The sequence below is a fragment of the Lupinus angustifolius genome, chromosome LG11 (genome assembly GCF_001865875.1).
Source record: "Lupinus angustifolius cultivar Tanjil chromosome LG11, LupAngTanjil_v1.0, whole genome shotgun sequence".
NCBI classification, from domain to species: domain Eukaryota; kingdom Viridiplantae; phylum Streptophyta; class Magnoliopsida; order Fabales; family Fabaceae; genus Lupinus; species Lupinus angustifolius.
The window spans coordinates 9,757,662-9,776,712 of NC_032019.1; the positions used below are offsets into that span (position 1 = coordinate 9,757,662).

Below are 19,051 nucleotides of genomic sequence, written 5' to 3' on the forward strand. Positions count from 1 at the left end.
AAGCATTATTCAACTTTTCTTTCTTCTAAATTCCAATAATAAACAAATACAAGTCCTCTATTTCTCTCATCCTCAGTTTCTAAAGCTATGCCTTCTATCTCTCAAGGTCTTGTGTTCACCACAGCTATGGTTTTTTCAAGCACTGCCATTTATCTTGCTTTTCATTGGAATAAGAATACCCCACCATTTCAATTTCATCGGAACTCCAATTCTCACCACCCCAACAAACAAACCCTATATTCTTCAATTCAGGTTAACTACTACCAATGTTCTTCTTCTTCCATTTCATTATTTTGTTCTTAGACTCTCGTGGAAATTATATTCAACTTTGATTAATTCTACTTAAGCAAAAAAGCACTTACAAAAAAATATATTTTTTGATGCATTTATGCAACTTACACATCGTTTAAGGTTCTATTTGCAAGTTGTATCTGTTGTCTCATAAATTATTCTGCTACAATGACATAACTTATGAGATATCATATATGCACCCCATTTTTAGAGGGTGATGGAGGTTAGTGAAAAACTTAGGTTCTATTATTTTATTCAGATGCTCGCAAACTTTTCTATTTCATGCCTTATCTTCGGAAAACCAACTTGCAAATAAAAATTGTATATTAGTTTATGGTACTCAATTTATATGTGATGGTATTGATAGGAAAAGAGAGGGGTAAGAAATTTGAAGAGGAATAAGAAGAAAGTTCAGTTTGCAGAAAATGTGATGGAACCAAGAAAAAAGAGTGAGGATATGAAGAAAGAACAGAGGAAGCAAAACAGAGTATCATGCAAATGCAGGCATGAAACCTCAGAAAATGTTCGAATTCCAGCCAATAGAATTGCTTTATATAATCGGATCTTGAGGGACAAAGTTAAAATGCATGGGATTGCATCCTCATATTGATCAATATTTGGCTCTAAATACAACAAAATTGTGTAAAAAAATGTTACAGGTTAGAATCAAGGGTGAGGGAAATTAATTTTGTGTATTATTGCTGGTATAGTATATTTTATTTTTCAGAGTTGCACACATTTTGTTTTTGACTTTGTGACATATTAGTGCGTATTATGTATTGCTTCAAGTTTTATGTGGGATTTTCTTTTGTTAAGTCTTATAGATTGAAAGAGATTTAACCTTACTATATTGTGAATGATTTTAGTTCAAATAAATAAAATTGTCTATAGTGAAGAATATTTGTGATATTGATCAAAAATATAATTACATATAATAAACTATATATAAAATTACCATTGTTTTTTTTTAAATCTTGTATAAGTGTTCAAAACTACAATTCATAAACTAAATAAATCATATGCTGTAAAGGAAAAGCATTACTAGAATAATATACTTGTATAATTTTACAGAATGTACCTGACATTCCAAATTAAGATTTAAAGAATTTAATGTTATCCTGTTCACTTCTAAATTCTAATATATATTTTCGTTTTTTACTATTTGTCTTTACACCAAGTCACGAATTATCGTGTAAATTATACTTTTAGCGTAAACAAATCTCCCAAGTAAATATAGTGTCCTTGATATTATTTTGTTGCATGAAGCGAGCGCACACACATATTAATAAATTTTTTGGTCTGTCGCATCGATCAGATTTTTTCATGTGGCCATATGGATACACCATATAAATTTCATACATTATTATTGTATCAATGATTATTAATATTTAATTATTATTGACTTTCCAGAAAATATAATCTAAATAAATAATAGATAATATAATAATTATATATAAATATTTATGATAAAACGCTTTAAAAATATTCATACAAACTTCCCTTTTTTGGTACATAAAAAAAATCCTATTAAAAAAATATAAAGGCATTATCACATGAAGTGATTAAAAAAAGCAATGGATACATGTGAACCAAAGAAATAAATGGAGCAAATCATATGCTTGGATGCATCAATGAATCTGGAGCCATAAAAGCTGTGTAAGTCTTAGTCATATGTCAATCAATATATAACACATCTTGTCAAGGAAGAGCGACTTAAGCGACCAACCCACTGATATGGAAGCTGTAATTTTTTAGAGAGAAAAGACTAAATCCATTATTTCTTAGTTTTTTACATGAGATTTATGTGATACTTGCAATGTGTTACATATATGAAAATAATATTAATTATTTTATGTTCAAATATGTTTGATGAAAGTTATTTTTTTTCATAAGGTTGTATAAAAAGAATCACTTTTATATAGTAAATTGGGAAATAAACATTAAGTGACAGAATCAATTATGTCTTAGTTTTGTAGTAAGAATGTTGCTCCTAACCTAAGTGACAATCAACTATTGAGGGTTCTTCAATAATAATGCACTAACCAATAATATTTCCACTTAAACGTAAGAACAAGACAAGGTCTTAAAATATCATAAAAGTGACTGTAGACATGAAATATCACTTTTGCTTATGAACTGTAATTTCATCAAACTTCCTAACTAGTTTGTTTTTCTCACCTTATTGCCATTGCCAATAGTGATATATAGGAATAAATTTACCTCGTTAATTAGGAAAATCCAAGCATGTTATAATGTGTCCTGAACAGTTGTAGAAATCCTTAAGCAGGGTTGCCTTGGTTATCTAAAAAATACATAACTGCTTGCTATTAAGAGAATTATTGAGCAAAAAAAAAACTCAGCTGTCAAAATGCATGATCTGGTTGCTGCACTAAGCTCAGAACATTCATAGAAGAACATAGTTACCTAGGACACTGTATGGGTACATAGTTCAATTGGGTATCTGGTTATGTAACTATGGAGAAAAATCAAAATCTAGCTATTCTTTCCTGAGACCGAAATGAATTCTTTTACAAGTTCTCAACCACAAAAATTTGATGAAAACAACACATCCCTGAGATTATACTACCACATTTATGCTTCTAATGTCGGTCCCCCTTTGAGGCCCGTGACAAATTTCAATGGTTGTTGTTCTCGTCTTCATATCCAGCTGCTCTTCCTCTCCGTCCTATGAAATATGGCTCAGGGGAGGGGTTGTCGTCCGGCATATTGAGACCCTGATAAGATCGATTTGCAAAAAATTCTGCTCCTGATCTAGCTTCCCCTTTGACTAGAGAATTACTTTTATCCCGCAATTGTAGTGCTTTCTCTGTTGCATTAACTAAAGCAAGTTCTTCTGTTTCTTCTTCAACATTTTCTATGAAGATAAAAATTTAGTGATGAGAAAACACATTAAGTCGAAATATATATGACTTTATTTGGTAACAGAATAAACAACTACATTAGCGTTCCTATTTGCTTCGTTTGAGTTACCAGCATTAAGAACACAGAAAAAAGTCTAAACTTTTAAAGTACCAACCATTTTTTCTTCCATCCTTGTGGGAATATGGGGTTATGGTTTCATAAACATTGGATTCCATGAAACAGCACCAACCTCAAGGGTTAACCGGTTAAGATGTTCTAATATGGTTGAAGTACAATTCAATCAGAGGAAAAGCTTCTCCATACAGAAAGTCCAGTCTCGGCAATCACAACTTCAGAAGACTATTTTCTTAGGGCTTTTTTAATGTGTGCCCAAAGGCACATTTTGGCTTACCCAGAAAAATTAAATTTGCAGTGAGTATTGGTGAACACACATTTACTGATACACACGAATTTATAAATGCACCAATAAACAATGCAAGCTTGTCCTTCTTGGGCAAGTTATAACTTACAACCTTAAAAAAAGTTAATATCTCGAAATATATATTCCCATATGAAAGTATCTGCAAATATAGAAGCAAGGACTGGAAACTACCTTGATATTCAAGATCTTCCATGTATCCACCCTTCAAGAATGAAAATCGAGCTTCTTCCTGTTTTCCAACTTCTAGTGGAGTATTATTAATTAGATCCCCGAAGTCCATTGCATAGGCTCCTGTCCACTGGCTTCCCCTGGTAACAAAGAAAAAAAGCATCAGAAATCCAGAAACGTAAATCGTAACTGAAAGGCTAGAAGAGAAATGAGTTGTGTATTCAGGTGTTCAGGTATAGATATCAAGGAAGATGTATTGTCATAAACATTCCACCTCCAGCACATTCTCGGACCACAACAATGCATGCAAAAGGATGAAAATAAGAAACAACTGTCTACAAAGAATAATATCAAAGACCGGTATTTGGATGAATGCATGTGACAAAGAGAAGAGGGTGCACATGTGTGTTGGAACTCACAAATTAAACATAGAACCATCCCTTTTGAGAACAGAGACAGTGACCAAATAAAAGGTTTCTACAAATCAAATGTACTAATGTGAAAATTAATAAGAAAATATAAGATAATTGAGCAGACCACTTATTAGATGAGCATGAGTTTCAAGCTTATCTGGAAGTAAGCTACCCCTAGATAGAATAATTGATTATTTTCCTTTTTATTAGGTTGAAGTTACTACCCTATCAAAATAGTTATAATTGAAGGTTGCATAAAAGTATTAGGCTATTTGCAACCAGTAGGAATGGTAGGGTACCTGCTGAATGCTATTGTTGCTTCGAAGGGAGTAATAACTGGAGAAAGATACTCTTTGCTATCCAACAGGGCAGTTTGGGCACAAGACACATATATGAAAATATCACACTGATGAAAATCAACACTGTTGGTGAGTTTTCAGACATAAAAGCAGGCTGCAGCATATTCTAAAAATTAATTAAACTTCACCTCAGGGAAGTTAGCAAGTTTAGCTGGGTTTGGTTTTCCCATAACCAAAGTATAGGCCTTCTTGCCTGCTCCAGTGATCAGCTCCATCATCTGATTTATTATGTGTAGATAACCAGCTGCATCAATTACTGACAATGTTATATTAAATCCTATTTCTCTAATAAAACAAAGGAAATAAATAATTTACTGATGCATCATATCAAGGGGCTTCAAAGATAGTTTGTACATTTCTCATTCATTCCCTCTATCTACCTAAACCATGATCTAGAAGTTATGGCTATATCCACCAGATAACTTAATCAACAACAATCAAACTTTAGTCTCACTAGGTAGGGTCTGCTATATGGATTGAATGACGCCATAACGCTATCATAAATCATATTCATTAACAAAACATTGATCTCTAAACTTCCATTTCATCTACTCTCCTTATTGATGTTTCTATCGATTACTCCACACATGCCAAACCACTTAAGGAGCAATTCTAATATCTTTTCTACAATAGTAATTATCCCAAGTTTATCCCTAATGCATTCACTCCTAATCCTATCTCGTCTAGTATGTCCACTCATCCAACACAACATTCTCATCTTCGCATCCACATGTAAAAATCAGGCAATAGTAAAATGAGGTCTTATCTCACATGATAATGTTCCTCAAGTCGGGAGAACTCCCATATTCTTCTCATTCCATTCAAGGTGAATATCAATAAGGGTTCTATATATATATTTGGTTCCCACTCTACAACAATGCTCGATTGTACAAGGGAAATTTATAATATGCATTCATGCTTAACAAAGCATGTGCATTATAAATTTGTAAGCACTTGTCTTCCTTCATAAATAACCATGCAAGAAAAATCAAAGTTTTGACAGTAAATCATACCAACACCAAGAGTTCCAACCAAAATCCCAACAATATTAGCATCCTTAGCCCTCTCAACTAGGTAATATCTGCATGGTTATCACATGAACTAAGTAATTTTTAAGGAAATAAGATCAATTGCATGAAGGAGTAGTGTGTTTATATTGTGTTTACATACCTACGTTTAAGAATCCTCCTCTGCTGAGACAAGTCAGTCATCATTTGATTCTCAGGTGCATCATATCTGACTAAAACCAACAGCATCATAATTAAAACAATGATCCATGTCACTGAAAATCAAACAAAAAAGAAAAACAAAAAAGTCCAGAAAGAACCTATAGAAGAACATGAATCAAGCAGGATTCACATTTTATGTATGCAAGACATGTGCTACATGTATAAAAAAATATCAAATAATGCAATATTGCATACCTACTTTCCTCATGTCATACCATGAGAAAATACACAACAATGTAAAGCATAAGATCTGAAGTCGAATTATTAAATTAAATAATTGAACTAAACACTTCATGTGAGAGAGTAAGGCAGGGTCCCTTGATAAAGAAGGACAAATCTATATAGTCAACATATAGGTGTTGCACATTGTAAAGAAACCAACAAAATACGCACGTACATGGGACAAATTTCAGAAAGGACAGGGCAAGTTATCAACCTATTTCACAGGCATTGAATGTGAGCACAATATTTGCAAAAGCTGAATTATCATGTCCAATCCAAAAGAGCGAGTAGTCTTCCATGCTTTGTCCCTCAGGTAATTTCCATGTCAATCCTCCGATGCAACATCTAGTCCCACTCGTCCCATCAGCACTGGCATTATTACTACAATCACTATCTAGTTGTTGGGGCCCATCTAATTTATTAATATCCTTCGATGGAAAGATAGCTGAAGTTGGAACATCAGCAAAGTGAACTTCTGACTTAAGGTCATATCTGGATGACAATGATGGTTCTAGCAATGCTTCTCTAATCTGTTGGATTGAATGTGCATATTCCAGCCCAAAAAGGACCTGCAGATCGGAATGGGACCAAAGGGCATTATCAGATACTTATTTTCATGGTTAAACATCAAACATCATCCAGACAGACAATAAATGTCAGAAAACTGAGATAAATATAAGTTAACTTCTTTTGTCTAGGCTTACATAAATATAAGGGGTGGCCAATGCATAAGACTCCCATCTGCGGAGAGCAAGTGTACACACCCTTACCCCAACAAGCAGAGAAACTATTTCCAAGATTTGAACACATGACATTTAATATCTTAACAAAGTTTATTTGGCTGATTTACATACTGTTTATGAAATATGTTATTTTTATGTAAGCAGTAAGCCTAGAAATTACCAATGAAACTTTCCTTTGTTGTTACAGTTATAGTAAAAGCATGTTATAAAGATTGAGCATATATCAGTGGAGAACAATACCAGCTACTTTATTTTCAATACTTCAAAAAATTTAGTTTATTTTCTATAAATAAGAATCCATAAATAATAAACAATTAGTTATACCATGATAGGCTTGCTATTTGTTAGCGCATACTTTGATATACTTTCAGCACAATCAGCTACACAAATGGAAGCCTTCCCAAAAACAAAAAACGCTGGCAGAGTTGTTGTCCTGCAAAGAGAAAAGAGGACTTCAGTGGAAGCGCGTGAAGTAGAACCTCAATCCTTACAACAACACAAATAATTAAATTGTCCAATTAATTCTTGCCAGGTAGAGTGTAAGACCATTTGAAAAGTAGTACTCAAGGAAGTGATTGAATGAAAAAGAAACATGCTAACTGTTAGTCATGCATATTCCATGTTACAATATACATTGTGTCGCACTAACCCTAAACAAGGGCATAAATGATTAGGCTATGATTATATCAGGTACATCTCTACAATAAGATATGCAAAAGGATGCAAATTTATAATATACCCAAATAAAATAAAAATAAAAAAATGATTTGAAGAACTCACGGGCTAAAACATGTATGCCCATAATGTATGACACAATCAGCATTAATGTGTGACGCTCCAACTTCATCAACACAACAACTGCCATAAGTTGTGTCTGCCATCACATATAATCCAATTTCTTTCTCGCCCCCATTTCCTGCGACATCAGATTCTCTTAATGACTGAAGTCTCTTGCGCAAAGCAAAGACTACTCTTGTTGAATCCTTTAAGAGATCATCTGGAAACTGAAATTCAAACAGGAATATCATATGTTTTGGTTGTTTTTCAAACCCTACATGGGAACCTTTAAATTTAATTGAGGTTGGGGTTTGTGTTGTGTTGGTAAACACAATATTTTTCAGTTGATTTACATGGAAAACCCCCACATATAATCCTTCAAAAAAAGTACTTTCTTCAGGTTTTTCAGTAACCAAACAAGTAGAATCGATTGAGTTGAAAGAATTTGGCTTTCATACGAGACTAGGAGGATGAGGGACTTACTTGTAAAGCAACTCTGGTGAAGTTGTGATTGTGAATGAAGTGGGCAGTGGCAGCAATATCATAATTTGATTCAAGATCCATAGTTAAAGTGAGAAACAATAAAAAAAACAAGCTCTTTCCTCTGCTAAGCACCGCTATTAATCATAATCAGATTAAGGAAACCTACAAAAGTTTTTAAAAAATAAATTAGAAAAAGAGGTTCAAAGTAGTCAAAACCACACAAGATACATAATCATGTTAAATGCATTCATCATTTTTTATAGGCAAATCTTCTGACAGGAAGGGAAAAAAACTGCACAGCTGCGAGGTTCGAACTCAAGTTTTCACATTTTATATCTCGTAACTCTACCAACTAATTTAATTCTCCATTTTATCATTGTCTCTCACATTTGATGTACTATTTTGCTTGCATCGCAGCTTATTAACCAAATTAAGAATGTGGCCAAGGGTTTTAACAACTAAAACAACCTATAACATGAATAAATAAAAACAAGCATGTGGTTCCTCAATTACTTCAAATAGAGCTTCTCCTTATTCATATTATAGTTTGGTGGAATCAGTTACAGATAATAGAAAATAATAATTTAAATAAAAAAGGAAGTTGAAGAGAGAAAGATATGTTACCTCAGAAGTAAGAAGAGTGAGCTTAAATTTGAAGGGTGTTTCTGATGCTTGTGTTGTTCTGTGTAATCAGGGGAAGCCAGTGGAAAGGAGCTTATGCAATGGACTGGAAATGTAATTTAGAATATATGCATGTATTCGGCCCAAGTCACTCACCCCTAATTTTAAACCCGGGCCAGGCCCATTACCACATGTTTATAAATCATTAGCATAATAAGTCCCACACTGCTTGAGCACATAATATTTTCAATCTTTATATAATTGAATTAAACATAGAAGTTCGTCCCTTCGGGGACATCCGATAAAATTGGAACGATACAGAGAAGATTAGCATGGCCCCTGCGCAAGGATGACACGCACAAATCGAGAAATGGTCCAAATTTTTTTTGTCATTTTTTCCTTAGTAGTTACTGTTCATGTTCTTCGACAAGGGTATTCAGTTTCAAGTGTATGTGAAAACTTTGTTCCATTTCTAGTTTATGTTTGTGAAAGCTTATTTGATTTAGGAATATTTGTTGTCTTGGATTTCGTCCTAATTTTGTTTAGGGTTTAGGGTTCTGTAAGTGTTTCCGTGTATGATTTTATACTTCCTAATAACTTCAATTAGTAACCGTTTTGAACCTCAGAATGGTTATAATGGCTGTGAATTTCTACTGGAATTCATCGCGTCCAAGTGTCCAACCATTTCCGAGTAGCTAATGAGGCTAGGCAATGTATCTTATGTCATAATTCTTTATAAGATCTGTTACATGAATAACACAGTCATATGCATGTATCTTAATTTCTCTATTGAAGAACAAACACAAGGCTTCCACTTAGTGGGGTTTGCATCCATCAATGACTTTGCTCGATGTGCAAGTATTGCAACCAGGAATGGTAAAGCAAGAGCCGACACCATGGCAAAGTGTCATTACAAATGTACTAATGAACAAAGACAACAATATTCTTGATAAGTAGACCCTTTGTAGTTTAGATTCTCCTTGAATCAATTCTCACAATCCCTGTAGGTTTTCTGTATTTATATATCTTTCTATCTATGCATTGCCCAACTATGAGGTTACGGGTTCAAATCTTGGAAACAGTTGATAAGGTTGTGTACATCTAATCTCCCGAGATCCTACTTGGAAGCCTCATGCAATGGGGCTGCCCTTTTAATGCATTGTCCAACCAACCATGGCATGTTCCAACTGCAGTGATATTAAAATATCAGTTTTTTGAATTATAACTAGTCTATAATGACTTCTATGTGCTGCTGCAGAAGAACATTGACGCAGCTCATCATTTTGGACTAGTTGAATGAAGGATGTCTCCCATGAATTGGATAAAACCTAATGTTGATGGCAGTTCTGTGGAATCATCTCACTGAATTGGCTTTGGGGGAGCTCTTTGGAATGCAGCAGGTTCCTGGATTTATGGTTTTTCAGGTTTCGCAGGCCAAGGTGAGATTTTTTTGGTAGAGTTATTGGCTATTAGAAGAGGTTTCAAAAGAGTTATTTGTGAATCTGATTAGTTTGAAGCAGTATGCTTAGTTAATAATCTCCCTGCTTTCCTTTTCTTCCATTTGTATGTAGCTATGATGCATAATGTCAAGCTCTTAATAGCTAGGAGGATTGGGAGGTTTAAATTAAGAATATTGTGAGGGAAGCAAATTTCAGAGCACTTGAATAGGGTAAGTTTGGTGCAACTGTAAAATTGTTATTTAGTGACCATGAGGTCATAGTTCAAATCCTAGAAACAGACTATCCGCTTATGAGGTAAAGCTGCATACATCTACCCTCCTCAGACCTTACTTAGTGAGAGCCTCGTGCATTGACTCACTCTTTGAAGAGTACATCAAACTAAACAAGTAAAAGACCACAACTAAAACCAACTGCAACCAGGTTATGCAAAAAAAGAAGAAAAGGCTTAAACTACAGCTAAGAAAATTGTTAAAAGTAATGCCAACTACAAGTAAGAATGATAAGAACAAACACATGAAGACAAATGTTATCTAAATAGCTTGGCATATTATACAGATAAACTTTGTCAAGCCTAAACTCCAATAAAAAAAGGTTCACTACAAGAGTGAGACTTTGCAAGCCATGTAGAAGTTTTTCCAAGTTGCATTTCCATATCTACTTCTACATAAGTCTACTCTCACTTGTGTTGTATCTTGTAAAAACTAAACCAGGAAGGATTTCTATCCATGTTTGACATTTCTGAGAGTGAAAGTGTAGTTTTTTATTTTACTTTAACCACAGTGCCTAAAAAACTTAGAGTTCTATATGCCCTTTGATGACATTTGGCTGCAAATAAGTCTTAAGCTTATAGAGCAAATAGCTGTAACCTGCTGTCTCATTTTCTTTGGATCCTGAAACAAGGACTCCCACACTTTGTTTTGTTTTAGCATTGTGTTTCTTGTTCAAAAGAACAAATCTCATTTATTCTAGTAATGGTTTTTAGTTGCATTGTTTTTCGGAAATAAATATTTTGTCAATTAATATAATTTGTAATATACGGACATTGTCGGATCCATGTAATGTAACCAATGTTTAGGATCAGTTCAATCCAGTTCTTAGAGACTTGCTAGATAGTGGAAAGCCTAAGAAACACAGCTGTATCCAGGGATTCCCATCTTATGTTTGCTGCAATAATGTATATGGCCTAACCTTTCAAACTATGTTTGTTCATGTTCAATGCACCCTGATCTGTCATAGCAAAAATGTTATGAATACTCATGTTCAATGCTGTGAATGTTGTGGTTGTATTCATGGAAAAGAGGAGCATTTTTAAGAAGCTTTATTGATAATCCTGCTATGAGTTTCAAATCTGAAATCACGTGGTAGAGACCATGTGTTATTGATCTTCTATGTTTTCCATTTTTTTATTATTTAAATTCTCTGATAATAAAATCGGGAGTGACACTAGTAAGAAAATGTGTGTTTATTCTTTTTCAATTTTAAAATTTCTCTTAATGGTTGTAAGATTTTTTATTTGGTTGTTATAACCCTTTAATTCGCCCAAAGAAATTTGTGTTCGGATAAGGGATTTTATAATTCCACTCCTATGGTGGTATTTCAATTACCTCATATAGGTAAAAGAATATACATAAATAAGTTTTGAAATTCTTTGATTAGAAGCAAGATGCATATAGAAATATCAGTGAGTAAAATTGACTAAGAATGAATTTTTGTCCAGAAGTTAGGTTTATGTATTCTTCATTCATATATAATATTGAGGAATTTTTAATTTACTATGGAATACTATTATCTGTTTGGCAATGCTATAATTAAGATGCGTTTGGCACTGTAATTTATAAATTCATGGGTCTTTCTTTTTTGTTTGGCCTGTTTTATATGATTCAGAGTTCCATGCTAGGACAATGAGTATATTTCTAAGATGTATAGTAAATAAGCTAAGGCAATTAAAAAATGCAACTTGTCACAGACCAAAGAGGTTAAAGGAAAAAGAGGAGAAAATGAATGAAGCAATGGAATAATCTGATATCATGTATTTATTCTAGAAGTGAATCTAATTCTAAATCTCTATGTAGAAATTAGAAAGAAAAAATAAAAGAATTGGGATGGTCATTGGTGCATGAATAAAAAATATTCATAAACACTAATTTCTTGGGTATAGTTGAATTCCTAAGTAAGATTCTTTTTCAGAGATGAAAGAAATAGTGTTAATAATCATGACAACTTCTCAAATCTAGAGGGAAAGGAAGATATGACTAGAATCACAACTATCAATCTCTTAATATATTATATATTTTTAGACGTTTAATTTAAATTTAAAAAAATGACTAACCAAAAGCCTCATGAAAGAATAAATGAAAAAATATATATAATTGGAATAATATTTTTAACATTATATTAGTTTTTTTATATGAAGGGTAAACATAAGCGTGTAAAACAAAGTACCAACAAACCACATGCCTTTAAATCTAAACATTTTATGATACATATTAAAAAATTTAAGTAGTGAAAAACAGAATTAAAATTATGAACTATTTTTAATTATGTGTCACAATTTTATTGGATAAGATTTATTAGTTGATTATGATACAAATCCAACTTTTTAAGATAAAGAAGGTGGCTATCAAAGGTGAAAGGAATTGTATAAATATGTATGAGGTAAATTTATACTGTAGCTAATGGGAATAGAAAAAATGTGAGTTAGGAATAGAAGAATGTGCCTTGGCAGTAGAAAAATGTGTATTGGGAAAAGAAGAATGTGAGATCATTTTGTCAAGATTCTCATATTCTTATATTTGTTGAAGAAATATGTTACAAGCATTTTCACACATTGGCCAATTCAATGTGTACCAAAGCAAATAATAGCCAATTAATGAAATTCTTCAATGCTTGGTAACATGATTTTTTTTATAATAAAGCTAACACGTTACTTGTAAGAAGCAATTTCTTACCCTAGACTATCAATTTCTGATCCTAGTCTATCAAATTCTTATCGTAGTCTCCAATGAATTTTATACTATTATTTGAAAACATTTAAATAGCTAAAAATCCATGTGATTTGTGTAATAAAAATAGTTTATCAATTCTATAAAAATATGAAGAATACTTATAACACTCGGTTTCTTTTTTTATTACTAAGGATATTCTCACTTTACGCTATGAGTGAAATACTAATTAAATGTATAATTGTCCCTCCCAATAAGTGTCGTGAATTTGTGCAATTACACTCACATAAGGCAGTGTCCTATACAAGTGTTGTGTGAGTGTTAAAAGACACTTTTAAGTATAGACTGTAAACACTAGATATAAGACTTGTTACATTTCCTGAACTCAGGATATGCCAACCTATATATATACTTGGTAATTGGTAATAACAAAAGAGATTAGTTTTAGGCAGATCCTTGTTCGAATCCGACTCAGACATCTACTACTGATCTTGTCTACACCACCAGCCAAGAATTTCACAAAGTAAATCATTATATAAAGAAGAAAATACATTTAGCAAACAGTTGAGTTATGAATTATCAACAAACTTGTTGGATTTGTTTGCCATTGCTATAATTACAATTCAACAACTTCATCTTCCCTGCATTCCCCAACATCAATCACCATTGTTCCTTTCTTCTTTGTTCTTTGAACCCTGCAACAATTTCTTCTTGGAGACTGCTCAAAACAAAGAAAGATTATTTCATGCTCCAACAACAAGAAACTTACTCTATTACCATTGTATGCATGATGAATAAGCTACTACAACATTATAAATTTAGTTAGAGTAGGAGATAGAAATGACACACATGTAATGGAACATAGCAACCAAAATGTCTTTGCTCTGCCGTACCTAAGAATTTTATAAAGTCTTTAATTAGGGAAGTATGAATTTACCTTGTCCCACAAATGTAGGTCTGGTTTCTTGTGAACCTCTACTATTGTGATTTGGGTTGGATCTGCCATTTTCCACTTGCAAGCCGGGTTTGATTGAGTCCGAACATAGCGACTCATAGTTTCATTTGTATCCGCGTTATGAATTGCATTAGACAGGTGATAAACAAATGGTTTCTGGCAAACATTCCGGCTGACTGGGCGAGTGTTGAATGAATAAGCAGTATAATCAGCTCGCTTGTACCAGTTAAGGAAAGTTCTGGCTGGCATTTCCATCTCCCGGGCTGAGAAAATGCCCCGGAATATTTGAACTGCATAGCCCCAAGACACAGATATGGTCCAAGTCCGGGTTTTGTCATAGCAAATCGATTGCTGCATGAGCCCCGCAGGGTCCAGTTTCATGGGCACCTTGAGCCGCTTTAAGGCCTGGACACGACTCACATTTGGAAATATTGGCTCAACCACATCCAAGTGATGGAGAGAGACCAATGGTGCGACCGGATGGGCTGCTAGGAGACCGAAGAGATTGCCATACACATCAAACTACTCAACACAAAACAGAACAAACCAATGTCAAGTTAAGAGAGAACAATTTGAAAGGTTTACATGCTACGACAAACATAAACATATGTATATACTATAGTAAAAGAGAAGACACCTATAATGTAGCTCCAAATGTTCCGTATTAACAAAAACATGTCTTTTTTCCTCTAAAAATCAACTCAGCTAGTTACGATGTGGGACATGTATTGTGAGGGAGTGTTCAGGTTCCAACCCCGTGGTCCCTTTGTCCTTTCCTCATTCCCTTTTCTTCTCTACTCTACTCTACTATCATAAATCATTTCTAGTTCTCTACAGAGAAACCATTTTCATCTAAATCTTTTTTTAATGATTTCAACTTTACTTTTTCATCTACATTGGCTACGTGAATAATGTTCAAAATTATCATATGAATGTTCTCTCACAAGGCCACAACTATGGGAATATTACTAAAAAATTAAATGTAAAGAACTAAGGGGTTAAAAATAAAATTAAAAACAAATACAATAAATGGGCGTGTTAATACAATGTGTTTTAATGATCAGTGATTGAAGTAGAAAACTTGTATGACCCAATCCACTCTGGGAAACAAGAACGTAACTTACCTATGCAAAAATAACCAGATGTTGGATCTGCTCTCTTAACGCGTATTTAATTATGTAATAATGTATAACAAATTTAATAGCATCTAACAACAATGATATAGGTGAAATGGGAACAGTGAAGGGCTTTATGTGACCGACAAATACAATGGTTGTGATTGTGCCTTAGATTTTCATGGTGGCGTGGGGCCAAGACGTGTTTTTTAGTGTGTGACAGAAATCACTTCTTCCAGTTCTTATTCCGGGTCCAATGAAAAAATGACACTTCATTAAAAAGAAAAATTCTAAAAACATAAAATAACATATTTCCATTACTTGCAGAAATCTTATTGGCTAGGGATACGGGGATACACTAATTTTTGGCACGTGATCCCCATTTGTGACACATGATACCAAAGATTACGGAGACGTATTCAATTGTCATATTTAGAGACATGTTCATTTATGTTTTTTGTATTATCATTTATAAATAAATTATAATTAATTTTTTAATATATTATCAAAATTTTACTAGTCGTCTTTTCATAGGTACATCTCAATACAAGTCTTTCTCAATTTCTGACATGACAAGTGTTATTAATATTTCTATTTATGAATACTGACTTAGGAAGATGAAGTGCGCTAAATCCAACTGCCAGCAAGCAAAATTAGCATGGACAACACGTGTACGCTGGGTGTCATTAAATATTCCCCACAAAATGAGGTTGCGTTATATTTGATGTTAAATACACAAATGTTCTAAATGTGAAAGCGACTTAAAGTTAAAACTTAAAACCCATAATTGAAACAATCATGTTTTATATGTAACCATAGAAAAGGAAAAGGAGAAACCAACAACTTTTAGAATTGACCTTTTGAATCGGTGGGGATATAGCTGGAATTTTGGAGATGACAGTGGCTTTTATGTGTTTAATGGTTTTCGTTTTGAGAAAGAAAATCAATTATGTGAGACTACTAGATTTCCAAATTCACCACCATAGTAAATAAGCTATTAGATTTACCTAAATAACGAAAAGAAGTTCAAAATAGAGGGGAAATTGTTCATTTAATTAATTACTACACTTTTCTGTTAGTTTCAGTTATAAAAATAGAGTACATTCGGTAACTATTTTTTTTACAAATATATAGTAGTCTAGCATGTTTACCATGTAGGCTTAACAAAAAATAATTTGGTTTCCCACGTAACATTACACGGAAGACAATCATGTCTGAGTCGGAAATCCACATGTATATGAACTAACTCTCTCAGTTCATATTTTTTCCATCCACAAGACTTGAACCTGAAAACTTGCTTAAGATTAAGAAGAATATTACTTGAACCAAGACTATGAGCTTAACTATCTAAAATTATGGTCTTAGCTTATTATTTAAAAAATATTATGCTATAAGATCTTTAAATAGATTAATAATATGCTAGGTTAACATATTTGCTTTTAAATTTATCTAATACCAACAATCAAGTTATTTTTTTATATTAAAATTTTATATATAATATTTTATTACTATTATAATATTACAATATAAATATATACTACCAAATAGACTTAACTATCATTTTAAATGGTTTAAAATTTGACATGTTGAGTTGAATAGAGTTTTTCAAAAACCTTGGACTCATTTGTTAATGAAAAAAAAAGTCTAGTCTAAACTATTCTGTAGCATTTCACTGTAATCAGAAGCCTGATTTGTTTGAAGTCTAGTTCTGACTTAGTTATTGTGACTTCTTCAATCTTGCTCTTATAGAATCTATTTAATGGCCGGTTAAATATTAATCAATAAATTAGTCATCTAACTATCAAATTTCTCCACGTCATAGTAAACATTAACCTAGGAAAACATTATCATGGGAAAGTTCATTCGATAACTATATAAAAATCTTTGAACAATGACACAAATAATTTATTTTCAGTGGGAAATGGCAGGTCAAGAATGGGAATTAAGTGACATAAATCTCTTATTAACCAAACCCTTTAGGCCCGTCATAACTAACATTCTAAAAATATGCATAAAAATCCTCTAGCTAAAAGTTATCCTAACTAAATTAAAGATCTTAAAGTAGTAAGTACACCTAATAAAAGGGATTATTGTCAACTATTACTTAATTTTACTATCATCTTTCAGAAATAATGTACACCAACAACATGACAAACTTTAGTTACAAAACAGAACTCACATGGGCAAAAATGTGCATAACCTAAAAGGTTTTCCTTACCTTTATAATTTATATTTTATTTAAAAAAAAATATGACCCTAATAAATAATCACCTACCTTCATATCATGTGTATTAATTTTTTCCACTACTACAATCATCATAACTATAGACCAAGTCAATATGTAAAGTCACATAGTTAATTTCTCTCTTTACTATCCTATATCCTTTTTCACTCTTCACCCCTCTTACCCATTTTCCTACACTTTCTCAGCAATGCTAGATCACTAAAAGATCCAAGGTTTTCTGGATGTGACACTGGTTAGGAGGCTAGTCATACCTCGGAAATGATTAATTCTTTGCCACACATCCCGAAAAGGATGAGTTACTTATCCAAAATGAGGGATACATATGGTAGTACCAAAAACATCAGAAAAACAATACTATCAAACAAAAAAGAAAGAAATTTTAGGCACTAACCTGATGAAACCCTCTTTCCTTGGTGAGTGGAACACCAAGCTCAGCCATACAAGCTTGAATCCTATCATCAGATCCATACAAACCAGGGTACCTCTGAATGCACCTATCTTGAATTTTCTCTAATGCCACAGCCAAAGGATAACTAATAGCAAAACCACCACCACCATAAGCCATATTATAAGAAAAATAAATATTCTGCAAATGACTCTCAGAAGAACTACCAATGTAATAATACTGATTATGATCATATTTCTGCAAAACCTTAACCAAATTCTCAGTAACAAAAACTGTGTCATCATCTCCCATAACAAACCACCTCACACCTTCCATTCCAAGCCTCAGTGTCTCAGACACTATCCTTGAAATCCTTATAGCTGACCTGTGACCCTTTGAGTTCTTATACTTGAACTTTGAAGTGTCCTCTGAGATCTTCAAAGAGGGTAATAGATTCTCATCACTAACCTCATTTTTCACCTTCTGTTCTAACCACACTATACCCCTCATTTCATTTGGCTTCCACCAAAGTTTGATGTACTCTTTCCTTTGCTTCCATAACTTTGCTGAAGCTCCTATCCCAAACACTATGTGTGAAATGTTGGTTTCTTCAAAGGCTTGTTCTTTTGGGGTTTCTCTCTCCTCTTCTAGTGAAGAAGTGGTTGAAGTAGTAGTGGTTTCTGAAACATGGGAGATTGAAATGTGGGGGTTTTGGTCACAATCATAGGAATGGCTAACAAATCTAAGGGAATAGAAGAGGTATGAGATTGAGATTAAGAGAAAAAAGAAAGCCATTAGCTTTGAAAAGGTCCATGAAGAGTAAAAAAGGTGTTCTGGATCTTTGTGATGGTTTTTCATAGTGGACATAGTTTTAGAGATTTAGAGTTGCAGAAGAAGAATCAGAACCCAAAAGTTGATCATATCAGAATTTATAAGAACCCCATCAGAGAAAAAAGAGAAGGGTGAGATTAGATTTGGTAAAGTTTGAAGCTTTGATAAGGAACAGTTTAAAGGAGAGGGATAATACAGAAGAGAGGCAGACAGTATTTGAGGTTAACAAGAAATGTAAATAAACTGAACAAAGCATCTACTGTGGAAACATATGCTGATGTTGGAAGTATACTTCGGGCATCTATCATCCTAAACTATATCATAAATCATTTATTAAACGAATAAGTTCAAGAAAAAAAATGAAAATAATAAATATTTAATTTTTTATATCATATAAAATATTCGTATTGGTTTAATATATAATTCGGGATATACTTTATGACATTATATCCTTATTTTCACCTAGCCCATCCAACAAAATTATTCTATCCCAGGGATGGCAAAAAAA

General features: G+C 33.1%; 3 protein-coding genes and 1 long non-coding RNA gene across 4 annotated transcripts; 1 reads left to right on the top strand and 3 right to left on the bottom strand.

Annotated features, from left to right (window-relative positions):
• Nucleotides 1-1,096, top strand: LOC109360082. The gene is made up of 2 exons (XM_019604820.1): nt 1-252; nt 659-1,096. The coding sequence occupies exons 1-2, from the start codon at nt 88-90 to the stop codon at nt 899-901; spliced, it is 408 nt and encodes a 135-aa protein (XP_019460365.1). The 5' UTR covers nt 1-87; the 3' UTR covers nt 902-1,096.
• On the bottom strand, nt 2,673-8,693 carry LOC109361241 (diphthamide biosynthesis protein 2). Its single transcript, XM_019606630.1, has 11 exons — nt 8,614-8,693; nt 7,990-8,151; nt 7,510-7,733; nt 7,054-7,162; nt 6,201-6,555; nt 5,706-5,775; nt 5,549-5,616; nt 4,664-4,779; nt 4,476-4,582; nt 3,767-3,903; nt 2,673-3,166 (listed from the first exon to the last, which is right to left on the bottom strand). The coding sequence occupies exons 2-11, from the start codon at nt 8,068-8,070 to the stop codon at nt 2,928-2,930; spliced, it is 1,506 nt and encodes a 501-aa protein (XP_019462175.1). The 5' UTR covers nt 8,071-8,151; nt 8,614-8,693; the 3' UTR covers nt 2,673-2,927.
• LOC109360976 lies at nt 13,527-18,792 on the bottom strand. Its single transcript, XM_019606232.1, has 3 exons — nt 17,719-18,792; nt 13,950-14,489; nt 13,527-13,730 (listed from the first exon to the last, which is right to left on the bottom strand). Exons 1-3 carry the CDS (start codon nt 18,577-18,579, stop codon nt 13,629-13,631), a joined length of 1,503 nt encoding a protein of 500 aa, XP_019461777.1. The 5' UTR covers nt 18,580-18,792; the 3' UTR covers nt 13,527-13,628.
• On the bottom strand, nt 16,927-17,672 carry LOC109360977. Its single transcript, XR_002109238.1, has 2 exons — nt 17,155-17,672; nt 16,927-17,056 (listed from the first exon to the last, which is right to left on the bottom strand). It is a non-coding gene; the product is annotated as an uncharacterized LOC109360977 (long non-coding RNA).